Source organism: Daucus carota, chromosome 1 (genome assembly GCF_001625215.2).
Source record: "Daucus carota subsp. sativus chromosome 1, DH1 v3.0, whole genome shotgun sequence".
Classification (NCBI taxonomy): domain Eukaryota; kingdom Viridiplantae; phylum Streptophyta; class Magnoliopsida; order Apiales; family Apiaceae; genus Daucus; species Daucus carota.
In genome coordinates this window covers 26,374,276-26,388,037 of record NC_030381.2, presented here as the reverse complement: position 1 = coordinate 26,388,037, position 13,762 = coordinate 26,374,276, and the positions used below count along the sequence as shown (strand labels likewise).

The following is a 13,762-nucleotide window of genomic DNA, read 5'->3' as shown; positions in this document are numbered from 1 at the left end:
TGAAATAAGCAGCTGGATATAACAATGTGTCAACATTAGAATTTAGTACAGAGCTGCATGCCCAACAGAACCACAGGTTCGATCTTATTGTAATCTAAACATAATTATTCAATTTTCAGGAAAGAGAAAACAGAAACAACAGTACACACTTTACATGGATCAATTATTTTTCTGGAGTGAACTTCAGGGAAACACTATTCACACAATGACGTTCATCCGTTGGCGTACCGAACCCTTCACCTTTAAACACATGACCTAGATGCCCACCACATGCAGCACAAGTTATTTCAATCCTCCTTCCATCTGGGTCCGGCTGAGACAAAAATAAAGTCATTAGTAACTTAGTTTTACTCCTATATGTATTAGTGAAATGAGCTGAAAAAAAAAATTCAATAAAACACGGAAACCCACATGGCGATTTATAGCTCCAGGAAGACCCTCAAAGAAAGCAGGCCAACCGCATCCAGAATTAAATTTGGTAGTGGACTTGTAGAGAGCAGTTCCACAACCCGCGCAGGTGTAGATTCCATCATTAAAGAACTTGTCATATTCCCCAGTGCCAGGATACCTGTATATTAGCATTTAGCATGATTGAGAACTACGTTTCACATTTTAAAACTGGATACGAATAAATTATTACTAAGTTCATAAATATTTGTTAAAATTTATATACAGGATAATTATAATTATAGTTTTAGAATATAATACTTTTCATTGAGTGAAAATTAGAAAAAAATTAGTCCTATTTAAGAAGTATTGCATCCCTCTACGACTTTTTAAATTTATCTTCTTTTCCAAACTTAAACACCAACATATCATCACAGCTTCAATATGTAGGAGAAAATAGCTTTGCCAAAACTAACTTATGAGTCTAATTGCAAAGAGTATCTGTTATTTATTACGGTTTTAAATCATGCTTATCTTGATGTCACACTTTTGATATATCAACTTATTGTGCAAAAACTGTGCATACCAGAATAAGTCGAGCTACAATTCACAAAAAAATAAAATAATGTTGCATTAGTTATTTGAACCTTGGATTAGATTAGCTATTCTATCATATTTGTGATCATAATGGCTGAGATAAATTAATCCATTTCCTTTCTTGAGAAGAAACATTTATTTGTTGAGGTGAGTTTAACTAGGAACTAGGTTATAAACCATGACTAACCAAATTGATCAAACCCCGATTGAAGTGATTTTTCTGGTTTACAAGAGAACAATTAGTGACCAGTTCGAAGTGGAAACCAAGGATTGGAAGAGGGCAGGACCGCCATTCTCCTATCTAACACAAGCCTACCACCAGAAAATGTATCCACATATGGTATACAGTATACACTATAACACAACTCCGCGGCTACATTCCCCTTCAATGCCATATCCAAGCCCTAAAAGAGAACTCGGCAGGACGTCTCTAGTGTACTTACCTAAGAGAAAAAAGTTATTTATATGCAGCTCAGCTAAAACTCAATTACCTAAGTTAGATGGCAAACTGGCAATATTTCTTAATTCTTAAGGTTATATAAAGCGTGTCCACAAGTTGTTTGATAACTGGGGAGGAATCAAACTTGTGGACATCTCATATCAAAATGTTATTTAAAAAATAATAAGCATGTTCTATGATCAGATTTCAAATCCAGATAAAATATGATCCAATTCATATACTCGCTTCATATAAATTCCAATTAAATATATTTACTCTGATATTATCCATAATCCGGATTCCCTGACATACAGATTTTGGGCATGTTACATTCTAGCTTAGTAATCCTTATATAGATTCCTAAAATTTTTTATAACACATTCAGTTCATAAGATTTATCTACCTGGATAATCAACCAATTATCAAAATATTAATACTTTAACATACATAATGTAACACTTAAAAGACGTTATTTTGTGTTTACATTGTTTATCAAGTATCGTAATAATTAAAAATGTAGCGTAACATTGTAATTAACAAAAACACACACACCTTGTCTTTTACAAGATTTGAACCCTTAACTTGAAGACCCAAAAGGCAAGCTTATCATTCAACTCCAGTACCAAAAATGCTCCTTAGTTGTTCACTCTATCAAATTAACAAGGGATATTCTCTATGGTACCACTATACAACTTTTGCCAATGGTACCATCACATTTTTTGCTTTTATCCGTGGTAAGCCTGTACATTTGGTTTTTCACATATATTACCCTTATGTTAAGTAAAATGTAATAGATTGATTTCAGACCGTAAAACAAATTGTATATGTGAAATCTTTCTAAAATTATACAAGAAATAGACTCTTAAGTCACCGGAGTCGCAATGAGTGAAATATATATGATCAAAGTTCGGTTATGAAGTTTAAATATATATCTCACTCATTTTAACTCCTTTACATCATTCAAAGGTCTATTTCTTGTATTTTTTCATATAGATTCTATAAATACAATTTGTTTTGCCATTTTAAATCGATCCTGTTACGTTTTGTATAACATGGGGTATTATATGTGGAAAACCGATGTAAAGGGTTACCACAGAAGCAAAAAATGTGATGTACCATTGGCAAAAGCCAATTGGATAGTGGTACCATAGACAATATCCCAATTAACAATGTTATTTACAATTAACAAAGGGAACAGCACGTATAATTATAACTCGAAACAAGTTTATGAAATATCAAGTTCTTAAAAATTCAACAAGAGAGGCCATCCCAGTACTATGAACACAAACACCCAATAACTAATTAAGTGTACAATACTCATGACCACACAAACAAAATAAAAGCAAAAAAAATAAAAAAGATGAAAAAAAAGAAACATACTCAGTGCCTTTCTGTCTGAGAATCCGAAACTGTTCAGGAGAAAGAACAGCACGCCACTCATCCTCTGACTTTTGAACAGACCCGGGTCCAGCCATGGCTACAATCCCACTTCTAAAGCTCCTTTTGACCCGACCCGGAAACCCGCCAAACCCAGATGCCCCTTGCTTAGCTGAAGAAGATGTGAGGTGGGTTTTTGATAATTTGTTAGAAATGAAAAGAGGGGTTGGAGAAGATTTGTGAATCAGAGTTCTTGAAACTGAAAAAGGTGAGATTTTTAGAATTTGAGAGCCCATGTATTATATTGTACTTTGAAGAGACCAATTCAATAGTTGCGTAATAAAAATTGATTGTGATCATACTTTCTTGGCCCAGCAATATTTGGATTGATTCTTCGATTTTTGTGAATCGAATTGCTGCCACGTCATTCGTTACTCTGCGGATTGGTACCGGTTTTTTTTTTTTTTATTTACAAAAAGGAATCAATTCATTAATCAAAAGTCATACGACATCTATAAATATAATCGAAATTGGACAGACGCTGAATTATATCGCTGTTGAATCCTTCCTTCTTGGATAGGCAACTAAGCGATTTGAAGATGATTTGAATATATGTACTCATTTTCACCTGATTGAGTTTCACCCGATTGACTTTCACCTGACTGTTCTGAACAATCGATCATAACTGCGATTCCATAATAACCTTCAAACCTGAATCAAACCCATGAAAATCATGGATCTATAACCTCGGTCATAGAGAACATTAAAACACACCAAATCAAATCCAACTCTCACAAGAAGGAGAGACCAGCAAAACCCAAATAAATTGGGAACTTATTGAAGAGAAGACAAGATTTCGAAAAAAAAAACAAAAAAAGAAAAGAAATCGGGGCTTTCCACGGGTGAACACCGATGGAAGCCCCCTCAAAAATCTTTAATGGAGGCTAGGGTTTGAGAGGGAGAGAGAGCTAGGGAGAGAGTTTTTTTAATTATGCCTTTTTTGCGGATTGGTAGCCTTATTAAAATTTTCTTTAATCAAAAATAATATTTTTTATTACCCTATATAATTTATCATTTATAAGTAGTGTTAAACGTAATTATTAATTAACTAATAATATTGTACAAATTTAACAATTATTGAAATTCCTATTCTGCTTATTAGTTACTCCCTCCGTCCCAATAGGTAGTATACATTTGGTGTGGACACGGAGTGTAACAGCCCAAATTTTCAGGCTATTATTTAACAATAAACTATCGAAATCAAACATGAATAATATCAAACTAAAACTGAAAGGGAATAATCTCAATGTCTAAAAGTAATTCAGAAGTCTCCAAATGACACTAATAAAAGTTTAAAATCAAGTAAAACAAGTCCTAGAATTTATTAAATAATCTAACACACTAAATTGGGTAGCACTCATCTCAAGTCCCGCTAACCCCTGATTACCTGCGGAAAGAAAATAAACTGAGTGAGCCAGATGCCCAGTACGAATATAATTTTAAAAGAAAATCATATTTTTAAACAACTGAGTGATTGTGTCTACCAGCACAGAGTTCATATATAAAAAACAATACAAAACCAATAACGTAATTTAGAAACAGCCTACAATATTTAGCGAATTATTAGGACAATAATTTAAAATAATTGAGCTAATAATGAAACTGAAAAAAAGGCTGAGTGATGAATCAGGTGGGGACAATATGGGTCTCTCATACGAATATGTACTTGCACCAAGCAAAGTACCAAACATAAAATTCTCCTCCGGTAATCCACGAGAAGAAAACACATGAAATGCACAAAGCATTTCTATAAACAGAGAATCCTTCTCTGGTAATCCAGGAGAAGAAAACACACAATAACGATCATGATCTATACACAATCTCATACTCCAGAGACGTGCTCGTATACTCACAGCACCGATACGAGTAAATGCCGAGTTCACCAGACACTCCAAACTCCATGAACTCGTCTGTGATTTAACCACACAGATAGGTTTAAGAGCCCAACAGAAAGGTTACAAAAATTACCAAACTCATTTAACAAAACATAACAAAGCAATGTCGCAAATAATTGCGAAACAAAACGAGAGAAATATAAATGAGCCGGCAATAATAATTTCCAACAATAGAGAATAAGAAAGGAATAGAACAATGGGTACCAAAAATATACGTAAAGTACAACGGTCACGATTTTGTAAAATATTAACTTGAGATTATAAATATAACGAGTAATCAAAATATAACTAAAGGGAAATGAATAAAGAAATTCGTACCTCGAAGTAGCGAATAAACACTCACGAAAATCCGTAAATAATCGACTACACTTCTGACCCGAACCTAAATACGAAATCATAATTTATTATTAGTCCAAACTATACATTAACCCAGGGCTGAGCAAAAAACCGAAAAAAAACCGATCCGGAACCGAAACCGGTAAAAACCGGTAAAAACCGAGCCGAGGAAAACCGATCCGAAACCGAAACCGAAACCGAAAATTAAAAAACCGAACCGAGTTCATGGGTTCGGTTCCGGTTATTGGTTAAAACCGAACCGGAAAAAACCGAACCGAACCGATTATTAAAATAATAATAATAATAATATATAATTTATAATATGCTCTTCCTTTCTCAACACTTTCAATAACTTATTTTGTTATACTGCAGATGGCTTCTTCAGTGCTATTAGTTAATACTTAATATAAATGTTTTTCAAAAGGTTGCAAACCAAACATAATATAATATTTTGCGAGAGTTTAGTTATAAGGTGAAACCTACTCATGCATAACTTCTCTTCTGTGAAAATTTATTAACTTAGTCCACTGAAATACGTTTTTCTCCTCTCAGTGTTAAAATTCTTACTTAACTCATGCTCAACTCTAGTGGTGTATATGTAATAATAACCAATGAAATATGGCGAATTGCTGCTAAGCTAGAGACTATTCTGTGATACTGCCTTGAATTAATTTATGATCTTACAGCATCCACAAGGCAATTTAGACTCTCACTGTTAGAAATTTGAACTAGAATATACTCCTATTATTTATGCTAAACTACTCTTGTATTAATTATTATTTTTTATTAATTATTATGTATGAATTTCGTACATTAATTTATCTTGTTTCTATATTGCTTTTATATTTGATATTTACCGGTTTTGTAACCGAAACCGAGCCGATTATAACCGAACCGGGATTTTTAAACCGAAACCGAATCCGAAACCGAACCGGCAGTTGCGGTTTTTGATTTTAAAAACCGGAGATATATGGTTCCGGTTCCGGTTTTATCCAAAAACCGAGCCGAACCGGCCCATGCTCTCCCCTTATTAACTATTTACTCAAACATAATATTATATTAATATTTTAATATTTCTATTATTAACGCCTGTTACACCAATTTGCCTATACACACCAGGCAATAACACTGTTCCGAAAATCTATAATAAACCAAGGCTTAAATACAATCAAACAAAGTAACAGTTCAGGAAGTTCAACTATTATCACAAGTGAATAATTAAATAATCATATAGTAATAATGGTTTGTATGTTGCCTCCCTGACCCTTAAACAACTAATCAATAGGCTGAAACATACAAACAGAGGAGGTGAAGCAAAGCAACTATAAGCGCACAAAATTTATTCACCTGAGTAAAACATAAAAATCTGATTATGAACTATTAATATTATTCTTATATCCCCCATGCAATAATTAATATTCTAATGTCTAAAAACATATACTACCATTCTTTGAACAATTAATAAAAATTAAACAAAAATTAGAACACTAACTCATTTTATAAACTCTGATTAATATAAGTATACCCATGCATTAAATACAATTAAAACACCTATTAACTACAATAAATTCACAGGATTAAAACCTATAAAATACGACTTCAATTAACTACAAGAATCCGTGATACCCATATAATCAATAACACTAATACAAAGCACATATCTTAGCAGAGGATTGTTCTATTATACTACTTAATCACATTTTACCTTTATTGTACCTTAACACCTTTGTATGGTGAACCGATGGCAACTCTTCGGCTTCTCTGCTCCTAGTTTTCCCCTTTCTACTCAATTAATGTTGCTACTCTCTATTTCTTTTAATCTCTTGAGGATATATATATCGATATTTAATATAAAATCATACTAATTTATAAAGAAAATGGATGATGCTGATAATTCAAGTAGGAGAGTAACTACCTGATAACTAGGGAATTTGAATTGCTCGTAAGACAACTAGTACAATTGACCAAGTATAAATATGCTTATATTTAAATTAAATTAAATTTACATGATAAGTGAGAAACATAAACAAATTTAACACTTCACTTTAATAATTTACAAATAAGTAAAAATATATAACAAATAATAAATAATGGATTATTACACGGAGACCAAGAAAAAGTGTAAAAAATGAGTAAAGTTAGATGAAAAGTGAGTAAAGTGGCGGGACCCATTTATATTTAATTATAGATGTGTGATAGTGGGAGAAAGTAGTGGGTGTAATAGTGTTTATATTATTATAAAGGGTCTTTCTAGTGTGTGCCCATGGGCACACATTAAGCACTAAATTTGATAAATTTGGTGGATTCTGATTGGTGGACTAGATGTATATGCAAGGGGGGTCATCCTTATTTATGATTAGATGACCAATGAAAATGCACCAAACTCATAGGAGTTAGTGCTTATTGTGTGCCCATGGGCACACCATAGAAAAACCGTATTATAAAATGAAGATAGTGGAAGAAAGTAGTTGGTGTAATAGTGTTTTACATTATTAAAAGTTGCTATTTTAGGTATGTATAGAAATGATGGGACGTCCCAAAGAGGAAACTGTATAGAAATGACCGGGACAGAGGGAGTATAGTTATATTACGGAATATAGTGTCTTTTGATTTTTAAAAATAATTATTTTACATTTTGATTACAATATTCATACTTTTGAACATAATTTATTGTCCAATGTTTTCAACTATTGCAGAAAAAAAAAATTAGATATCTAGATTATATTTTTTCCAATTTTACATTTTAATGTGCAATAACATTTCTGTGTACTTCATAAAATTTAACCTTACATGAATATATAAATATGAGTTCGGGGAAGATCGGGAAGAAAAATCATACCCAGCAATCCAGCATGACCCATTCTTTTATTTTTTTTTGGTCAGGACCCGTTCTTTTTTTTCAAATCACCAAGAAATTTCCTAAATACCCCGACCGGTCAGCCGGGTCGGTCTCAATAGTCAATACCCGTCCCATGAACTGGACTGTTACAAACTTCTTCAAAGTCTCGCAATTTTTCCAAATTGACTCGAATATTTTAGTTACATCTCTCTTTTTTTTTTTAATTTCTTAGGTTGTTAGGTGAAAAACAAATATTAAAAACAATATTTCGTTAGCAAGCGACGAATTTAATTGAATTGGGGGTTTTAGCTACCAACTCCACGAACAATTACCACTGTATTATATTTGTTCCTTTTGTCATTTGATTTTTATGCATATATGTCTTTTTCAAAAGCAAATTATATAGATAAATTAATTATATTTACAGAATTAGTATTTTTTTTAATTAAAATTTTACCTGCATATCCTTTTTTACAGAAAAGTGAAACTAAAAGTTTTAATATATAATCAAAAAATTATACACTAAACTATAATAAATGAGTATAAGATAACTTATGGTCTAGTTAATAGTAATATAATTGGTCTTTTTAGAATTATCTTTCTTTTTATATTATTTTAAAAAAATAAAAATAAAAATATAAAAATATAAATAATGTGGAGTAAACTTCAAAGTTGTGACCAAAGTTTACACCGATTTTTAAAAAGTTGGCCAAAATTTCAAATTCTCAAAAAAATGTCAGATTTTGGCTCCAATTTTTAAAAGTGTGGCTCGGTTAATACACCTAACGGGAGCCACCTTTTTGAAAAGCGTACCAAAATTTGGCCACTTTTCTAAGAATTTCGAATGAACAAAAGGGTAAAAACGAGTTCCAAATTCTCATAAAAGTGGCAAACTTTGGTCCGCTTTTCAAAAATGTGGTTCCCGTTAGTGACATTTAACGGGAGCCACACTTTTAAAAAGCGAAGCCAACGGAAGCCACATTTTTAAAAAGCGAAGTCAAAATTTGGCCATCTTTTTGAGAATTTGGAATTCTAACCAACGTTTTGAAAATCGATGTAAACTTTGGTTATAACTCCGAACTTTACATGTGAGACAGATATACGTCTTCTTCGTGTATGCTCAAAGCCTACTTTATTATAGAAGCCATCATAATACAAAACAATAATTTTATATTATAATTTTAAATTAACAATTTTAATAATTACCGGTCGAGGAACCTCTTCTTTTAAATCTAGCCAATTTAATTTATTATTAGTAACATATATTACGTTATTAGTGTTAAAATATCTTGAATCTATTAATCTGAATTTATCTTAATGAGTATGATATAAATATATTAATCTAAAGATATTAACAAAGAAATTTTCCATTTTAAATGTCAATTATTTGGAATAATATTTATTCAAAAAAATAATAATTTAATATAAATAAATGTAAAACAAATTAAACGTATATTGTATTAAAAAATATACAAATTTATTCTATATAACTAAATCTAAAATTTTAAATAAATATCAAAGTCACGGGTGCATAATAGTATTTAAACGCACCCACCTACTCAAGTGTAAGAGCATCTCCAACGGCGTTGGCTATAATTGTTGGCTAAATTGGACGACATTATGTAAAATTTACTGAACCTGTAAGACATTTTGCTTCAATGGTATTGGCTTTATTGGTTGGCTATAATTTAAAAATAGTATGTTATTAATATTTCAAATTGTTAAAATATAATATATCAGTTCAATATGGTAATAAATGATGTACAATCTTCCTACAGATTTTCTTACAGACGTGTAGAGATTCGACAAATTTAGTCATCCATAGGAGGTTGGCTAAATTTATAGAGAACAGCTGAGCATGATTGGAGTTACGTTTTTGGAGCTGTTGGCTAAATTTTTTTATTTTAGGTATGCCAAATCACTTTTTAGCCAAAGGTTTTAGATGGTTGGAGATGCTCTAACAAATTCAGTCCAATTCAATATTTTATTTATGTGTTTTTCCTAGTGGAATGTTAAAGGAAACATCTTGGAATGTATGATGTTTATTCTGCAAGAAACAAACTCTGTGAACTATATTATTAGCAGGTTGCAATATTTTTTTCCTTCTGATAACAACTTAATGCTACCAGTTTGCCAAAGAAAACATTGAAGTCAGATAAGAACCAGAACATGGCTGCTCATAGTTTTAGCTTATCAGCACTTTGCATTATGATCATTACATTCTTGATCTTTCAAAGTATCCCAGTTGCAGCTTCTTTGTCCTTCACCTTCAGCAATTTCAGTAACACTAGTGAATTGTTTTTCGACCGAAATGCAACTTTATCAAACAACATAATTCAACTCACTGCAGAACTAGCATCCATGGGTAGAGCCACATATTATAGACCAATGAGTCTGTGGGATGAAAAATCAAGAAACCTGACAGACTTCACAACGCATTTTGCCTTCAGTATAGATTCGCAAAACCAGAGAAGATATGGCGATGGGATCACGTTCTTTTTGGCTCCAGTTGGTTCCAGGATTCCAAGGAATGCAACAAAAGGTGGCACCCTTGGCCTCACAACTGATGAGCAGCAATGGAATTCGACAGACAATCCGTTTGTTGCAGTTGAGTTTGATGTTTACGAGAGTAATTATGATCCTGTTGGTGATCATGTAGGTATTGATCTCAGCTCTATGATATCTGTTGCTAATGTGAGTTGGTTAGGTGCAAATACTAGTGTCATGAAAGGGTTGAGAAATGATGCTTGGATAACTTATCATTCTAGCTCGAAAAATCTCAGTGTTATCTTTACTGCTTTGAGTAATAACAGGACTATCAATCAGAGTCTTTCGTATATAGTTGATTTAAGAGACTATTTGCCACCAAATGTTACTTTCGGCTTCTCTGGTTCAACTGGAAACCGATCAGCTATATGTAGTATTTACTCATGGGGTTTCAATACAAGTCTAGAGCTACATGAGACTTTGACAGATTTGATTAATCAAGCACCAAGCTCCTCGGATAACAAGGGAATGCTGATTGGATTATTAGTGGGGGGAGCTCTTGTAGTCTGTGTTGGTATTTTGGCATTGGCGTATTATAGAAAGAGAAGGAATGGAGAGGAGGATGAAGATGAAATCACGTTTGATGATACGATGGATGGGGAATTTGAAAGAGGTACCGGACCTAAAAAGTTTTCATATCATTCGCTGGCTAAGGCAACAAAGAACTTTGCAGAGGAGCAGAAGCTTGGAGAAGGAGGCTTTGGTGTGGTTTATAGAGGTTTCTTGAGAGCACTGAATTGTGATGTTGCTGTTAAGAGGGTATCAAGGACTTCGAAGCAGGGAGTGAAGGAGTATGCATCAGAAGTGAAGATCATTACTCGATTAAGACATAGGAATCTGGTGCAGCTGCTGGGATGGTGTCATGAAAAGAATGATCTTCTACTTGTTTATGAGTATATGCAGAATGGTAGCTTGGATTCTCATCTTTTTCGAGGGAAAAGCTTGTTGACATGGCCAATAAGATACAAAATTGCACAAGGCTTAGCCTCATCACTGGTTTATCTACATGAAGCATGTGAGCAATGTGTAGTCCATAGGGATATTAAATCAAGCAATGTTACATTGGATTCAAATTTCATAGCAAAACTTGCTGATTTTGGATTAGCAAGATTGGTTGATCATGAAAAAGGAGGGCAAACAACTGTTTTTGCTGGAACTCTGGGATACATGGCTCCTGAATGTATAACTACAGGCCAAGCCAGTAAAGAATCAGATGTTTACAGCTTTGGCATTGTTTCACTAGAAATAGCAGGTGGAAGAAAAGTAATTGATCCGAATTTTGATGAAAGTCGAATGAGACTGCTTCAATGGGTCTGGAGCCTATATGGAACAGGAGAACTTCTTCAAGCTGCTGATCCAAAACTCTGTGGAGATTACGATGAGCAAGAACTGCAGCGATTAATGATTGTTGGGCTTTGGTGTGCACATCCAGATAAAACTTTTCGACCTTCAATTAGACAAGCCATTCATGTCCTTACTCTTGAGGCTCCATTGCCTATTCTTCCACCAACTATGCCTGTCGCAACATATTATCCTCCATTGAACATGTCAACAGCTGCTCTAGCTATGGCATATGGTCAGACTGTCTGGAAACATAGACCAGGTGAATCTTCTGGTAATCAAAATAATGAATCCTCAAGTAATGCTTCCACCGATTCTACATTTCAATCAGTTCTGTATCCTAGATGAACTACATTTCTATCAAAATACTATCCTATATTCATAGATTTCCACTCTTTTTTGTGTAATATCATTTTTTGGATGAACACTAACATTCAACAAAATATCACATCCACAGCAAAATATTTGATACATCTTCTTGACATTGATTATAATTTCAGTGCTCTTGAAGCTGACATTTGGATACATAAATGTCTCTAACTCCCTTCCTTGCAGAATAGGATACTAGAATAGTATATGGTACTAAAGAGTTCATACATCTATAACAGTTCCCAGGAACTAGAAGTCTAGAATATATGTACGGATTGTTAGTTTAGTGGAGGCAGGCTAATTTACTCTAACAGGAGTACATAAGTTGATAGCTTCTAAGTTTACTGATAAACACCTGACTTGTCGAACTCTCAGTGTTATAGAGATATAACTGACTTGTCAATCTCTCCATTTTTCTGCGAGCTTTACCTAGCTTGTGATAGAGTTTTCTGCATAATAATTTTGAATTTCTTATTTAGAAGAATTCAACAGCAATATCTAACTCCAAAATGTGGTACACTTAGAAAAATAGGATACATAGCTCTTGTCAATAACTTAGTTTCTGAAATACATCTTGAGCGTTTGGCAGGCCAAATAGATTTGTCGACGTGAAGTAGAATTGACTTCTCGATATCTTACATGAAAATATTTAAGTTAGAAATTTGTTAAAATTCAACTTTATTCTCCATTCTTCTGCAGCATGATCGGTATGATCTTCTTTCGTAGATTTTTTTTTAATTGTAATTGAGCTATTATAAAGAGAAAAATACTCCAGTAGAATTTTTAATGGTTTTATTACAAATTCTACAACATAAATACAAGTACAAACATGGACAAACAAAGTTGCTTAGGATTGTCAATAAGACTTACCCTTGTTACCATACAAGTTCCAGAGCTATCGTGTCATGTTCAGAATTTTATTTTCAATTTTCTCTCTTGATTCAGCTGCTCCATGGAGATTTGGAGTACTTGAAACTGATTTGACATCTTTCCCTTTCATCTTCCGTAATTTTCTTTTTTCTTTGGCCTACCAACTCCTTTGATTTTTACTTAATTCATCATCTCACAAATCATTGCTCGGAGCTATCAACTAACTGTAGAAGTTCCTGGCGGCAATCACATCTTTCTGAACATTCAATTAAACCAAAATACACAAAAAAAAACACACAAGCTCTCAAAAGAGAGGAATAAACAAAATCGAAGTAAATTGGGAACAAAACTCAGCGGAAAAGATTGAATTAAAAGAAACAAAACAATCAAAATAAAAAAGTGACAGAGTGTAGTATTAAAATTTGCTTCAAAATCTATGTGACATTAGCATTTGATAAAACACTGCCTCCACAACAAAACATTTGATATATCTTCTTGACATTGAATATTATTCCAGAGCTCTTGAATCTGACATTTGGATACACAAATCTCTATAATTCCCTTCCTTCGCAAAATAGAATACCAGATTAGTATCTGGTATTAAGAATTCATACATCTATTCTGGTTCCCAGGAACTAGTATATATGGATTCTTGGTCCAAGTTAGAGAACATGATATGGTAAATACATTATCACTTTCCCAAAG

At 33.0% G+C, this 13,762-nt stretch overlaps 2 protein-coding genes across 2 annotated transcripts; one reads left to right on the top strand and one right to left on the bottom strand.

Annotated features, from left to right (window-relative positions):
* Positions 1 to 3,168, bottom strand: LOC108197396 (peptide methionine sulfoxide reductase B5). Its single transcript, XM_017365040.2, has 3 exons — positions 2,804 to 3,168; positions 412 to 568; positions 1 to 313 (listed from the first exon to the last, which is right to left on the bottom strand). The coding sequence occupies exons 1-3, from the start codon at positions 3,094 to 3,096 to the stop codon at positions 164 to 166; spliced, it is 600 nt and encodes a 199-aa protein (XP_017220529.1). The 5' UTR covers positions 3,097 to 3,168; the 3' UTR covers positions 1 to 163.
* A 6,859-nt stretch (positions 3,169 to 10,027) lies between these two features.
* Positions 10,028 to 12,450, top strand: LOC108220005 (L-type lectin-domain containing receptor kinase IX.1). Its single transcript, XM_017393638.2, has one exon. The coding sequence runs from the start codon at positions 10,100 to 10,102 to the stop codon at positions 12,164 to 12,166; it is 2,067 nt and encodes a 688-aa protein (XP_017249127.2). The 5' UTR covers positions 10,028 to 10,099; the 3' UTR covers positions 12,167 to 12,450.
* The last annotated feature ends 1,312 nt before the right edge of the window (positions 12,451 to 13,762 follow it).